The sequence below is a fragment of the Calidris pugnax genome, unplaced genomic scaffold (assembly GCF_001431845.1).
Source record: "Calidris pugnax isolate Ruff unplaced genomic scaffold, ASM143184v1 scaffold251, whole genome shotgun sequence".
NCBI lineage: Eukaryota > Metazoa > Chordata > Aves > Charadriiformes > Scolopacidae > Calidris > Calidris pugnax.
In genome coordinates, this window is record NW_015091133.1 from 1,312,503 (window position 1) to 1,328,365 (window position 15,863).

A 15,863-nucleotide genomic window follows, 5' to 3' on the forward strand; every position below is an offset into this window, starting at 1 on the left:
TATCAATATTTAAAAACAACTGCTATTTTGTGACTGTTCTCTTCTATCTACCATCTTGAAATAATACAGTAAATAACTATTTTGGGGGGGTCTGCCATTACTTCAGGTGGAAGCAGTGAGCACATCAGTGCAAGATACCAGTGTTTTAGTACAGAGGAGCACGTTGGACCTTATCCTTTTTTGTTTCCCTTTCCACATGAGCCAGGTAAGTTATTAACATCAAAGAGATGAATTGGAAAGCTCCTAAGTGCACTCCACTTCTTAAGGCAGTAGCAGTATTTAGTGGGTCATTATGTTAATGAAGATTCATGATTTTCTTAGTGTTCAAGAGCAGCAAAAGTTAATCCTCTCAGCAGAACTGATTCAAAACACTAAAGAATTGAAAATTATTGTTACTTTGGGGTGAGCAGTAGCCCTGGCAGTAATGAAAGATAGACCTTACAACTTCTAGGTAGGGTTTTTTTTGACTGTACTTACTGTTAGTCAATTCCTGTTGTTAAATGATCCATGATTTATTTTACTCTTGGAGGAAAACTTACACAAGTTACATTCTCACCTTGTTAGAAACTATGGAAAACCTGCACTTTTCTGTGAAAAGAACTGTGTTCTTGCTTGTGGAAGTGGTTGGTTCACATTTATCAGTTACTATAGGAATATCTGATGTGTCTCTTTAGGTGCTAGAATGGTGAAATTATCAATACAGCATTATTTTTTTTTAATATTAAGACCTACACGAACATTTAAAGTAATAAGAGATTGAAAGGTATTTAAAATTCTTCAGTGATTTTATATTTCACTCTGGATTTTAGTTGAATTTGCTTTCAAGGGTTTTGCCTAATAAACAGAATGAAGTGTCTTGTAACAAAAATGAGCTGTTAATGGAGTCAAGTATTTTTGCTGTTCTTAAGGGGTACATTCTATTACACACTTCCTGTTCCTAATAATAATCATATTTTGGTTTTCTAAGAGCAAGATTATGTTTTGTTGTACTGCTCTGAATTCAGAAATGTCAGAACATGAAATTAACTATGTTTTAGTCCACATTATGCTGCTAGCATAGAAAAAAATACTGCTTTTCATAGTTAAATTTAATCAGGTTTCTAACTTCTTCAGGCAACGCGTCCGGACATGATCCGAATTTTGTCAGCAGCCCTTCACGTAGTCCTGCGCAGGGACATGTCGCTCAACCGAAGGCTTTATGCGTGGCTCCTAGGTAGGTTTGCATTTCACAGAATCACCTGAGGTTGGAAGGGACCTCTGGAGATCATCCAGTCCAACCCCCTGCCAGAGCAGGTCCACCCAGAGCAGGTCCCACAGGAACGTGTCCAGGTGGGTTTGAATGTCTCCAGAGAAGGAGACTCCACCACCTCCCTGGGCAGCCTCTTCCAGGGCTCTGCCACTCTCAATGTCATGAGGTTCTTCCTCATGTTTAGATGGAACTTCCCATGTTCAAGTTTTTGCCCATTCCCTGTTGTCCTATCCCTGGGCACCACTGAAAAAAGACTGGCCCCATCCTCTTTTATTTCATCATTTACTAAAAGTGGAGGAAGGATTGTATGCTCATTAGCAGTATTTTGCACATTGTGGAGAAAGATCTGTAAAAAAATGAAATATGTAACTTAAATGAGAAGAAAGGAAGGCACTCTCTCTCCATGGACATAAAAGATGAAGGATGCCATGCTGGAACTCTATTGTATGAATTATTGGTACATTTTTCTATAGCAGCAATCATGAGCCACGTTCAGAGACAGAGCCTGGTGCACTGGGCCTGTGTAAATAGACACCAAAAAGGCAACTTTTAAGTCCCTAAAGACATAAAATGAAAAAACTAGAGAGCAGGCATTATAGAGTGTGTATGGCAGTTGGAACACAACGGCACAGAACGGATGAAAAAAAAAGAATGTTGAAAAATGTAGACACTACATTGATGGAGGCTTGAATATGCAAACTTGAAGCTTTGTAAGGTATTTGCATGGTTGAATTAACAAATCACCTATCCCTTATGTTCTCCATGCAAGGAAATGTTACTTCAGCACCTTTCTGGAGTAAGATCTGATCAGTGACAGGCTGCAGCCTTTTACTTCTACCAAATGGCAGAATATCAATACAATACACATATAAAGTTTTATATGAAACCAACGTGTATACAGAAGGGGGTAGCAGAAAATAATAGCTATTTAGAAGACTTATAACTATTTAGGGAATATTTAGAAAACTAGAAATTCGAAAATTTTAGAAAACACTTACTCAGCCCTGTTATTTTAAGGAAATAAAGCCTGCAGTCACATGAAACTGCCCTGTTGCTCTTTTAAAACCACTTTGAGAGAAGTCAGAATCTCTGAACTAGGAGTTCCTAAGAGTGTCATAGGAACCAGAGACTAAAAGGAGAGACAGAAAGGGATTTCTCTACTTGTGGGGAAGACTGTTTTGCTGTTACATTTTTTTCAGCCCACTTTGAGAGAAGTCAGAATCTCTGACCTAGGAGTTCCTAAGAGTGTCCTAGGAACCAGAGACTAAAAGGAGAGACAGAAAGGATTTCTCTACTTGAGGGGAAGACTGTTTTGCAGTTACATTTTTTTTGAATTTGTTTGTTTGGCTTCCCAGTTTACCAGCAAGCCCATACGTGCTGCCCAGCACCCATCCCAGCAGCTCTTCCATCTTTCCCAGCATAGTTAAGGCATCAGAGGCAGCCTGTGGGTGACTGGGGAGCAAGGAAGTCATTAGTCAAGAGACATGAAAGAGAACTGAAGTTATGAAGGGAGGGGTTAAGTCAGCAGTGGTGTTTTGCATGAGGGGATTGGTTTTTTTGCTGTAGAAGTTGCAGGGATTTAGAACGCAAATATGACAAAATCTCAGCTGCTTTAGGTAATTGTTTCTTTTTTTTTTTTTTTTTTTAAATGTGCTGACTTCTGAAGCGATGCCACAGTTTTCAAGTTTGCCTGGTATATTTTCATGGCTTTTGCATGTACCATTTCTTCGGATAATGTTGATTAACTTGGATATTTGTTTGGGGAGTCAGCTCCCCATGTTGCTCCTTACTTTCTCCAATCTTTTTTTTTTTACCTCATACATATTTTGGAGTCAAGTATTTTTGCTGTTCTTAAGGGGTACATTCTATTACACACTTCCTGTTCCTAATAATAATCATATTTTGGTTTTCTAAGAGCAAGATTATGTTTTGTTGTACTGCTCTGAATTCAGAAATGTCAGAACATGAAATTAACTATGTTTTAGTCCACATTATGCTGCTAGCATAGAAAAAAATACTGCTTTTCATAGTTAAATTTAATCAGGTTTCTAACTTCTTCAGGCAACGCGTCCGGACATGATCCGAATTTTGTCAGCAGCCCTTCACGTAGTCCTGCGCAGGGACATGTCGCTCAACCGAAGGCTTTATGCGTGGCTCCTAGGTAGGTTTGCATTTCACAGAATCACCTGAGGTTGGAAGGGACCTCTGGAGATCATCCAGTCCAACCCCCTGCCAGAGCAGGTCCACCCAGAGCAGGTCCCACAGGAACGTGTCCAGGTGGGTTTGAATGTCTCCAGAGAAGGAGACTCCACCACCTCCCTGGGCAGCCTCTTCCAGGGCTCTGCCACTCTCAATGTCATGAGGTTCTTCCTCATGTTTAGATGGAACTTCCCATGTTCAAGTTTTTGCCCATTCCCTGTTGTCCTATCCCTGGGCACCACTGAAAAAAGACTGGCCCCATCCTCTTTTATTTCATCATTTACTAAAAGTGGAGGAAGGATTGTATGCTCATTAGCAGTATTTTGCACATTGTGGAGAAAGATCTGTAAAAAAATGAAATATGTAACTTAAATGAGAAGAAAGGAAGGCACTCTCTCTCCATGGACATAAAAGATGAAGGATGCCATGCTGGAACTCTATTGTATGAATTATTAGTACATTTTTCTATAGCAGCAATCATGAGCCACGTTCAGAGACAGAGCCTGGTGCACTGGGCCTGTGTAAATAGACACCAAAAAGGCAACTTTTAACTCCCTAAAGACGTATAATGAAAAAACTAGAGAGCAGGCATTATAGGATGTGGATGGCAGTTGGAACACAATGGCACAGAACGGATGAAAATAAAAGAATGTTGAAAAATGTAGATACTACATTGGTGGAGGCTTGAATATGCAAACTTTAAGCTTCGTAAGGTATTTGCATGGTTGAATTAACAAATCACCTATCCCTTATGTTCTCCATGCAAGGAAATGTTACTTCAGCACCTTTCTGGAGTAAGATCTGATCAGTGACAGGCTGCAGCCTTTTATTTCTACCAAATGGCAGAATATCAATACAATACACATTTAGTGTTTTATATGAAACCAGCGTGTAATCAGAAGGGGGTAGCAGAAAATAATAGCTATTTAGAAGATGCATAACTATTTAGGGAATATTTAGAAAACTAGAAATTAGAAAATTTTAGAAAACACTCTTATTCAGCCTTGTTATTTTAAGGAAATAAAGCCTGTGGTCCCATGAAACTGCCCTGTTGCTCTTTTAAAACCACTTTTCAGCCCACTTTGAGAGAAGTCAGAATCTCTGACCTAGGAGTTCCTAAGAGTGTCCTAGGAACCAGAGACTAAAAGGAGAGACAGAAAGGATTTCTCTACTTGAGGGGAAGACTGTTTTGCAGTTACATTTTTTTTGAATTTGTTTGTTTGGCTTCCCAGTTTACCAGCAAGCCCATACGTGCTGCCCAGCACCCATCCCAGCAGCTCTTCCATCTTTCACTTACCAGCAAGCCCATACGTGCTGCCCAGGCTGCCCAGCACCCATCCCAGCAGCTCTTCCATCTTTCCCAGCTGAAAGTTAAGGCATCAGAGGGAGCCTGTGGGTGACTGGGGAGCAAGGAAGTCATTAGTCAAGAGACATGAAAGAGAACTGAAGTTATGAAGGGAGGGGTTAAGTCAGCAGTGGTGTTTATAGTTAAGGCATCAGAGGCAGCCTGTGGGTGACTGGGGAGCAAGGAAGTCATTAGTCAAGAGACATGAAAGAGAACTGAAGTTATGAAGGGAGGGGTTAAGTCAGCAGTGGTGTTTTGCATGAGGGGATTGGTTTTTTTGCTGTAGAAGTTGCAGGGATTTAGAACGCAAATATGACAAAATCTCAGCTGCTTTAGGTAATTGTTTCTTTTTTTTTTTTTTTTTTTAAAGAACATAAATATGACAAAATCCCAGCTGCTTTAGGTAATCGTTTCTCAAGACACTGACTTGCAAATTCACTGTCTTTCTTTAAAAGATGAGTAAATGCTCTCTCATGTCCATATCTACATTTTCCAATTTAGGGAAAAAAATAATTTCCAGATTAAACACTGAACAAATGTTTAATAAATCTGGTGGATTAGATATATTTTTTTGCTGACATTAAGAAAGATATTTTAAATGTTCAAAATATCATGCTACTTTTTTTTTTTTTTTTTAAGTTGTGGAACCTTCTTCTACAGCTATTTCATGAGCATAGTCTCCACTGAAAGATAACATAGCTTCAGGAGATAGTTTTACAGTGACTGTTCTTGGTCCTGTTTTGTGAACAGCTAGTGCCTCCTTTTGCTAAATCTTTGGTTCGTTGTGCTGGAATGCACTCTGAAGTCTGATGTTCTGTATGATGTTATTTAATTCTGCTGTTAGCTATTCCTTGCTATTGTTTTGTAGCTGGGAGGGGTCTAGAAGTACTCTCTAGGCATAAAAATCCCATCACATCTCTTGAAATCCAGGTTAGCTTAAGTGGTGGTTGTTTTAAGATTCTGCTAAAGGGCATGGATCTTCTCAGGCTTTCCTTCTATTTTTGTCACTTTGGGACAAACGCTGCAAAAATGCTTCTGTGGAGTGGGGTGATACCCTGACAAATTTTTTGATTATTTTTTTAAATTACTTTTTAATTATTTTTTTCCTTAAGCCTATTTTTGTGTAGAATAAAAATTGAACTTGGTAAAAGATACAAACTTAAAAACCAAAGATCTATCTCCTTCGTGTAATTTTGAATAACAAAACTGATTTTGTGTCATATAACTTATATTCTAAGTGCCTTAGTCATGTCAGAATGTTTTAGTGATCATCTCTTTCTATTAAAAATAGTGAATTTTGTGTTCTCATAATAATATTAATATTGAAATCTTTTTGTGGGACAGGTTTGTTGAAGAAGATGCTTTAGGGCTATGTGGTTCATGCAGTGTTTGTGAACATTTGTTTCTTTTGTACAAGAAGTAATTTGATTAATAGTGTTGCATAAAACTAAAGTTTGTAATTTGTGTGCAAACTGCTTGCATGGAAGTATCACTTAGTTTCCTGTATTAAACTCTATAAAATCATCTTTCTCTTGCCGACATTACTTGGACTTCATCTTGGTAAGTTATCAGTGCTGGTGTGTTGATTTCTAGTTTAAAGACATTGGCAAAATGTTCCGTTAAGAGACAAATGCTTATTTGTCTTGTCTTTTGTTTGCTTGAAGGTTTTGATAACAACGGTGCCCTTGTAGGACCCAGAAGTACAAGGCATAGCAATCCCGAGGAACACGCCACTTACTATTTCAACACCTTCTCTAAGGAGATGTTAGTCCAGGTATCTACACGGTGTTTTATTGTGCTATTTATCTTCATCAATGGATGCTGATCAGAATTGGTGTATCTTTATCTTTTGACTTGCCATTTCAGTGTGACTACGTGATTTCTATCTTTTTGTAATACTGAGTTCTACTCTTCTAAAACCTTCTCAGTGGAAAAATGAAGACGTGGCATTCTATTTCTTTAGAATAACAATGTGATGAGGACAACCACTAGATTTCTCTCTCTCTCTTCCACAATGAATGCAGCATATGTGAAGGATATGTGATTATGAGCTGAGCACGCTGGAGGCTGTTCTTTCCTGAAACAGAATTGGAGAATTCTCTTCTACTTCTGTACATACAGAAACTCCTCTGTGTCTTGGGAATTGGAAAAATTTGATCAAATAGGTCTCAAAAGGTCAGAGTAAGAAGGGTCTCCCTCCCCTCTTGGCAAGGGGAATGTTTTTTCTATTGTCTGTTGGCAGTCAGGAATATTTGAGCAAACTGGCAGTGGTACTATTTGATCCTTAGAGCCTTGATAAGTGACCTGAGATCACCTTGCCTCCTTCTTTGGTGGTAATTAAAGTACACAGATGTCTCTCAAGATGCTGTGAGTCCAATCTTGAAATCGGGACGACATTTTATCATTAAGGTATATTGATAAGGTCTGGATTTTTCTGATATTCAGTGGGAATTTCAGTATTAGTAGCTGACACAAGAATATTTAGCTCATCACAACTTAAGGCTGATATACAGCACAGAGCTAGATTTTTTTCACTTTTATCTGAAGGTAGTGAGATCTGCTGCTCTACTTGATGAGGAAGAGACCCCAGAATTCCAGTGCAGCAAGGACCTCCTTGGCACTTCTCACCCTTCTCTTGTCACCTTCTGCCTCTCGTGGCAGATCAGTCAGAAACTACCCAAGTGTAGAGGAGTGGCCTGAAGAAGAATTAAGATGTAGTTTCACCTATACCTTCTATACGAAATACGGCGAGCTTTTAGCAACACTTAGGTACTTGTGAATAGGTTGTGGTCTTCCTATGAAATCTGTCCATCTTTCTAGCTTAATCAGTATCATTAAAACTTTTCTGTCTACAAAGACTTAACGACAGTGTAGAGTTGATATAGTCCTTTTTATATATATATGTACTTAAAACAGGCACTACTGATACAGTAGAACGGAGAGTGGCCTTTTTTTTTTTGTAATGGGGATAATTCACTTGGGTTTTGCTTCAAATTTTTTTTAATAGACATTAAAATCAGTGGCTGGCTCTACATAATACAAATTGCATATGCCTTCTAAAGCCATTTGCTGTCTTTTTCAAAAGACTTCAAAAGCATTGCTCCGTTCTGCTGCCTTCCCTAGCAGGCTCTTTGTGTGTTCTTGTATCCGCTCCACCCCCATCTTATTCATTGATACAATGTACTGAAAATTCTGATCTTCTAAAAGCATATTCAAGTATAGAATGTTTTTCTTTCAGGATACTGGCTGATAATACTTGGTTTGTAGCAGATAGCAAGGTTGAAACTGTTTTCCTGCCTCTCTTTCCCCATCTCTCTTCTTTTTCTTCTTTGTCCTCCTTTTTTTAAAAGATGTAAAAAAGTAAAGCCTATTTCACCTCAGACAGTGAAGCCAGTCACAGAGAGAAAACTAAGTAAATCTATGGTGGTTTCATTGCGCTGTTTTTTAATTCTGCAATTCGTTCCCTAAACTGCTTCAGCATAGAAACTTGGGTTTCCCATTTGTTTTGGAGTTCTCATTACTATCTAGTCAATTTAGTGAAGAAAGTTTTTTGCCATGTAGATGGGTATGTCCTAGATGGAAGATTATTATTTGGTAAACCCTTAAATCTACATCCCTTACCTTCTCAAACAATTTCTTCGTCACTTTTCATGTCTTCTCTATTATTCTCATGAAATAACCAGTTGGTATCTGTTTATGATATTTCATTTTGATTTTAAGCATATGCAAGTTGTCAAGTTCTGTTCCACAGAAATATTCTCATAGGCAAAGTTGAGAGAATCATCACAGAATGGTTTGGGTTGGAAGGGACCTTAAAGATCATGGAGTTCCAACCCCCTGCCCTGGGCAGGGACACCTCCCACCAGACCAGGTTGCTCCAAGCCCCATCCAGCCTGGCCTTGAACCCCTCCAGGGATGGAGCATCCACAGCTTCCCTGGGCAAATTGCTCCAGTGTCTCATAACCCTCGTAGCAAAGAATTTCTTCCTGAGATCTAGTCTAAATCTCCCCTCTTTCAGTTGAAAACCATTAACACCACTTCCTATTGCTACAGTCCTTGATCAAGAGTCCCTCCCCATCTCTCCTGTAGCCCCCTTTAGGTGCTGGAAGGCTGAGCTGCAGTGAGATGAAATAGTGTTCTCCACTACTGAGAATTTTCCCTTTATATGCAACTTTTATTGCATCTTTCTTTTAAAACCTGTTTTCCAATTTTGTTTTTCTGATATGCTTTTTCTCTCTGCAGGCAATGGTTGGAATATTGCAAGTTAATGGGCACGGAGAAGAAAGCACACTAATGCAGGACTTAAAGCCTTTTCGTATTCTTATCAGTTTGCTGGATAAGCCTGAACTGGGTAATTTTCATATCACTTCAAGTCTTTAACTAGTTTTACATGGTTTTGCTTTGAGAATTTTTCTCTCTTATTGATCAAATGGAGAAAGCTGTATTCTTAGGTACTGGCAAGTTAGCTAGATTTCTTAGCTCTTCCAAGCTAATAATTTAATGTATTCATTAGATTCACCTTGTACCAAATGCAATTTCTTCTGCTTTCAACACAGGAAATAGTAAGTTAAAGTCATAGAAAGATCTGACTGCATGTTGGAATAAAAGCAGATTGGATCTTTTCTATTTCTTTAATGAAATAGTGACTCAGCATTTTAAATCTCAGCTGTTGCTTTTACAAATAATCTGCCTTTTTTTTGATATGCACACAGAGATAAGAGATATTAACAAGAAAATGAAGTTTTTCAGAAGAATTTATTTAGGGGAGGCAAATTGCGGTTTTTTTTGGTTTCGTGGGTGGTTTGTTTGGGTTTGGGTTTTTTTGTTTGATTGTGTTGGGGTTGGGTTTTTTGATTTTATTTTCTTTTGTTTTTTTTTTTTCATTTTCCTTTCTCTTGTTTAAAGTGTTTAAATGCACTTTTTAGCAGGTGAGCGCAGAGAAATATGGGGCAAAAGTATTTACTGCAACTAAGTGTTTGGTATCTTGCCTTTTTCTTTGGAATAACAATTTTGGAGGTGACTAAAAAAATCAAACTAATTTTTGAAGTCTGTCCTAAGATTTGGGGGGCAGAATAATAAAGGTGTAAAAATAAAACAATCAAAGAGTGCCACTTGAAAAGAATTGGTTAAGACAGACGGCAAAATACCTGACAAGAATTTGTTGTCTTTCTGGTCATTTGTGATTTCTGGGGGTCAGTTTAAATTTTCAGAGGCAATGTGTACATTAAGATTTCATGAAGTACAGAGAGCAAGGATTCAGCAAGTTGAGGCAGAAGAAGTTGCTAGGATTTCTGCTTAACTCAGCGAGCACGGTCTCACTTGAGGACAGCTTGGCAAGGCTGGGAGAAAGCACGGAAGAGTGAAGGATATTTCAAGCAGGATCATTTTGTGAACTCCTTCCAAAATAAATTGATTTTTTTTTTTCTTCAAACTCGATGTTTAGCTCAAATCTGAAGGAGGTGCTATTTCAAAAAGTGTCCTGCAGACTATATCTAGAATTAAGGAAAACCTGCCTCAAATTCAAAGGAAGGAAGATGCTCAAAATATTTTACCATGTATTTACAGTTAAATATTTGAGTATATTTTCCATCTGATAAGAGCTAGCTTATGGGTGGGTGTTTGAAACTGTTGGGTGAAAGCTACCTTAGATCAGGAACCCATGTAATCACGTTTCCATGTTACTGAGCTGTGTTAATTATCCCTCAAAGAGGGTGTGTTGGCTTGAACATGGGCGATACCTCATTTGGATGAGGTGTGTTTGTATCCAGCCAGGATTGCACACACACTGGATGGGAAAGGAACTCTGTGCAGCCTTCATTACAATGGCCTGTGTATTTCTGGAATGGAAGCTGGCTGATGATTTAGGTGGTTTTCAGGTGTGGCCCCTTTGCAGTGCTTTGGTTGCTGGTGTTTCTCCCTAGGCCCTGCCATCCTGGAGGATGTATTGATTGAGGTGTTTCGAACGTTATATACGCAGTGCAAAGCAGAGCTGGAGCTTCAGGCAGAACCCTCTTTCAACAAAGATCACACACAGCTAAGCAGGTGAATAATGAGTATAATGTATTTGGTATTAAATAATATATCTTTTTGTTGCTGAAACCACAACTGTGAATCCTGTGAGACTGTAACCTGTTTCTTCTTGATCCAGGATCCATTGGTGTTAGTTGCAACTTGTATTCAATTCTGTTCAATGTGAAGATTTGAAGAGCTATGGCTTTTTTAGTTATTTTTTAAAAATATTTGGCATATGCTTTATTCTTTATCCATGACAAAAATGCTTCCTTAACACAGCTGGAAGTCAGTATGTCAACAGTATAGATTAGTTGTGGCATTCTTTATATCTGTGTTCAAGAAAAAACAGTAGACTACTGAACTTTCTTGCAGAGTAAAAATGAAGAGTGCAATGAGACAGACAGAGGGGCATAAAAAGAGTTTCAAGATTTGGGTTGAATATCTTAAGAGGTGGAAAACAGAGGGGAGTTAAAAGCTGGGGAGGAGAAACAACTGTAGGAATTCAAACTCAGAGTGATGTGTAGTCACAGAACTCGGAAATGAAGTGTAAAAATATAAAATGTTATTTTTCCTTTTTTTCCCAGCAAACTGAGAGAAAACAAGAAAACAGCAGAATTGATTAAAACTGCCAATCTTCTCTTTAATTCCTTTGAGCCTTATTATATGTGGGATTACATTGCTCGTTGGTTTGAAGAATGTTGTAGGTAGGTTATAATACTTAATCTCTCTATGTGTAAAGTTGAAGTTGACTTTTGTTTTATAAGCTTTTTTCCTTCAAAGAATTTAGTCTAATGGGATCATTATTCTGCAAGTCTTTTTCTTTGCTATCCCTTTAACTTTGATCTTTTTGCCAGTTTCAATCAGATGTGATCGTTTGGAGTAGGATGCTACTTCTCAAATGTAGGTTACTGACAAAACACAATTTAAATATGATTTTTTATCTTTTGATAAATTCTGTCACTGCTTCAAGATTTTGGCTTCTTTTATTTCAAACAAATCCTTTTTTCAGTCCTGGCATTTATGTTCATGAACCCTTCCAAAAAAGAGGGAAAGGTTTACGATAATTAATTATTGCTGAAAATGTGACACTGTCCTCACCACCACCCCCAGCAAATGAATTAGAGAAACAAAATATTATTTCTTTGTTCATATCTTTTGCTTCTAGTATTGTCAAATTGTGACTTCACAGGCCATTTGTGTTCTGTCTTACTTCATTCAGCAATAAAACTCATCAGATTATGAACTCTTCCCAATAGTAAAAGAGTGTGGTCAGCTGAAGTTAAAGTGGACATTTAAAAGAGCCAGTTTTGTTTTCCTCTTGAACAGCTTTAAAGCTTCACATGCCTTTTATTTCACTATTGGTTGGCTTTATCTCAAGTGCTTAATGCCTTGGGTTTAGTTTAAATCTCTTCAAAATGATTGTTCTTCCAGTAGCACTATCCCTTATTGGTGCCCATGCTCATAGTAGTAAGTATTTCTTGGGATTAGTTTAGATCTCTTCAAAATTATTGTTCTTCCAGTTGCACTATCCCTTAATTCTGTTATTGGTGCCCATGCTCATAGTAGTAAGTATTGCTGTGCATGGTGGAGTCACAAATGCAATTTTGTAGCCTGAATTTCCTTATTTTATGAATAAAGACTGGTTTACAGTGAAAGGCTGGATCCTGCGATGGGGCCAAATGAGCTACTTCACAGTAAAATGAGAGATTGTTTATTTGTTTATAGAGATCACCCCTGATATGTACAGATTTGAGTTAAGTTACAGAAACATGGTCAATGAAAGGATGAGAGGAAAAATATTGTGAAACCTTATTTGAATTTTGCAGGAGGACATTACATGCCAGACTTCAAACTGGGCCCGGAGGTGGTAATGAGCAATCTGAGTTACCCCTGACAAATTTCTGCTTGTTAGTGGATTTTTTGTTGGATATAGTTTCTTTGGTAAGAATTGCTTTATTCATTGCTAATATGGGGATTCTGTATATTTATAGTCTACAGGAAAAAATATATCTGCTTTATTAATTGTTTTTCCTGAAATTATACTGCCATAAATTGGTGGACACCTTTTAGAAGAAGTTTTGGATTCATTATATGATTGGATATAACCAAAGTGGGTTTTATGATGCTTATACCTGACAATTTTTGTCTGTCCTCGATTTCTTTTCTCTAAAACTACACTGTATCTGTTACAAGTATAGTCTTTTGTAGTTTGATTTGCTAGTCTAGATGTGCAACTTTCTTTTAAGGTTCTTTTAAATGTCATGGTAAGATGTGTCATCTCTTTCTGTTGACATTGCTTAATGTAGCAAAGACTGTTGGAACTGTTTTTTCTATGCCTGTCTTTCCTCAATTCTTTGCTTTCTCATTTCAAAGCCTACTAGAAGTATGAGAGTGCTGTGTCAGGTATGGCAATCAGCCTGTTTTCCCTTTAGTTCTTAATAACTTGTTTATCTTTTCATTCTTAAACTTTTATATTAAGGTTAATTAAAATAATAGTAGTAGCATTTTTTTAGCCTCGTTATGTTCTGTAATGTGTTTATTCTGTAATAAGCAAGATGTAAAATTCTGAGAGAGCTAAATATATTTCTATTTGTTGGTTATCCAACTGTAAAGTTAACTTTGTAATTGTTTTTTTAAATAAACTGTAATGTGTTTATTCTGTAATAAGCAAGATGTAAAATTCTGAGAGAGCTAAATATATTTCTATTTGTTGGTTATCCAACTGTAAAGTTAACTTTGTAATTGTTTTTTTAAATAAAGCATGTATTTCTTATTCTGGATATTAAGATATTAATTTTACTTTTTCCATGTTCCATATGTTTAGAACACAGTTAAGAGAATAGGCATCACTGTTATAGAAGATAACTTTTAGGGTGGAATTTAATCTTACGATTAATGAGTTTTACTGTTACTTTGTTAGGAGACTTACATTGAAATACAGACAGAACACTTGCCTCAGCTGCTGCTCAGGATGATTTCTGCCTTGACCAGCCACCTTCATACTTTGCACTTGTCGGAGCTTACGGATTCTCTCCGACTCTGCTCGAAGATCCTTAGTAAGGTCCAACCTCCGTTGCTCTCTGCCGGCACGGACGGTGTCCTGCAGCTTCCTAGTGGACACAGCAGCTCCATCAAAGAATGGGAAAATAAAAAGGTAATTTGATTATGTTTTGCAGCATTGCGGAAAAATACTTTTTATGTGGAAAGGAAAAGGTATTCCAAGTCTGTGCTGAACCACCTGCAAATCTTTGATTAGATTTAGTTTGGTTTACAACAATACATGTGAAACTTGGATCATCAGAAGCAATTACGGATTATGTTTTGCAGCAAAATACTTCTTGTGTGGAAAGGAAAAGGCATTCCAAGTCTGTGCTGGAACCACCTGTAAATCTTTGATTAAATTTAGTTTGGTTTACAACAATACATGTGAAACTTGGATCATCAAAAGCAATTACAGTTGGACAAGATGATCTTTAAGGTCCCTTCCAACCTAGAAGATTCTGTGATTCTGTGAATTACAATTGTGCACTACATTGCGGTAAAGGGTCTTGATTCTTAAGGGGTTTATCTAGATTTCATATTATAAATGTATAAATCACTTCAGAATCAAGGCCTAAGAATGAAATAATCAACAAAGGCTTAAAGCTGTAATGCACTTCAGTGGTGTCTGATTATGTAGAATAACTGGACTCAAAAGAGTTCTCCATTTTGGTTACGTATCAGGCACATGTAAATTACCACTCAATTTGTATGCGTTGGATTAATACCCATCAGTTATTTTACTGTCAATGTTAAGTTCTTAGAATAATTGAATAAAGAAATAGAAGAAACAAACCAGCCAGCAGTTCTTTTTCGTTCTCTTTTAACATTGTCTAGTTTGTTCTACTCAACCATGGCTTTGTATGGCATGTTAAGTGACATGCTCTGAAATCTGTGTTCTCCAGCTGAAGAAAACAGAGGAATATCATAGAATAATTTAGATTGGAAGTGACAGCTGCAGGTCACGGCTCAAAGCGGGGCTGACTTCAAAGTTTGATTCTAATTTGAAGCCAGTGCAGGTCATTCAGGATTTTATCCAGCTTAGTTTTGAATATCTCTAAGGATGAAGATTCCACAACTTCTCTGTGCAGCTTGTTTGTGTGCACTGTGCTATTTGATCAGAAGTCCCTTTGTTGCAGCCTGGTTTTGTTGCCCCTTGTTCTTTCACTGTGGATTTCTGAGCACACCTCCATCTTTTCAACTACCTAATGGAGAACTCACAGACAGCAATAAAGACACCTTCCCCCTCTTCACAACTCTTAACATTCTTTTTCTTAAGACTGAGCAAATCCATCTCTGAGCTTTCCACCTGTATCAGGTGTTCCTGTGGTGGTTTTGTTGTTGTTTTTTTAAATAAAGCATGTATTAATTGAATGATGTTGCCCTTTGAACCTTCAACAGCCTTTTTCTTTCAATTACAAAGACTCATGCCTAGCCATGGCTTCTGTTAAGAGAGAGAGTGAAATTAACTACCTTGTTTCTTGTCTCTTTTACCTTGTATTTTATAAGACAGGGTCACTCTTTATGTCTTCCCAAGTATTTAGTACATTGTTTTCACTGTGTCCTATTTTAATATCTCAAACAACTTGTAATTTTTACTCCATCTATGGTAAAACAAGATAGAATTAATATATAATGAAGTCTCTGTTTTTATTTATTAATGAAAAAGTTATTCAGAATTTTAGATGATGCTCAAATTCTGCATTTAAGATGCCTAGTGTTTTGCATGTGAGATGGCAAGACAACTTCTGGGCCTGTTGGCTCTCAGGCAACATCTACCATCACGGGTGAGATGGGTAGAGGAGAAGTGTGTGGACATGGTCTTTACCTGTGATTACTCCCACTGATCCATGTGTTTGTGGTTGTTTCCCTGTTCACCTCACGTCCTCACCAGGAAGCAGAGCCTCTGCTACCAGTCTATAGGAGGTTAGAGCAGCCCCCAAAACCTCTGTGGGTTCTTTTTGAGTAGAAATTCATCAGATTTGCACATATTCTGAACTCTGAGGCGCTAAGGCTCAC

The 15,863-nt window shown here is 37.6% G+C and overlaps 1 protein-coding gene across 7 annotated transcripts in view; it reads left to right on the forward strand.

Moving 5' to 3' along the window:
• The window catches only part of DOPEY1 (dopey family member 1), a 60,109-nt gene that overhangs the window by 10,091 nt on the left and 34,155 nt on the right, over nucleotides 1-15,863 (forward strand). For 2 of the 7 annotated variants that reach the window (XM_014958514.1, XM_014958518.1), the window contains exons 1-9: nucleotides 112-205; nucleotides 1,114-1,213; nucleotides 6,458-6,567; nucleotides 9,036-9,144; nucleotides 10,715-10,835; nucleotides 11,390-11,509; nucleotides 12,632-12,746; nucleotides 13,179-13,208; nucleotides 13,726-13,959. In XM_014958514.1, the coding sequence (XP_014814000.1) occupies nucleotides 197-205; nucleotides 1,114-1,213; nucleotides 6,458-6,567; nucleotides 9,036-9,144; nucleotides 10,715-10,835; nucleotides 11,390-11,509; nucleotides 12,632-12,746; nucleotides 13,179-13,208; nucleotides 13,726-13,959 (948 nt within the window). In that variant the 5' untranslated portion in view covers nucleotides 112-196. Of the gene's footprint in view, nucleotides 1-111; nucleotides 206-1,113; nucleotides 1,214-3,313; nucleotides 3,411-6,457; nucleotides 6,568-9,035; nucleotides 9,145-10,714; nucleotides 10,836-11,389; nucleotides 11,510-12,631; nucleotides 12,747-13,178; nucleotides 13,209-13,725; nucleotides 13,960-15,863 lie in introns of those variants that run through there. The other 5 variants (XM_014958519.1, XM_014958520.1, XM_014958516.1 and 2 more) reach the window with 4 other exon arrangements.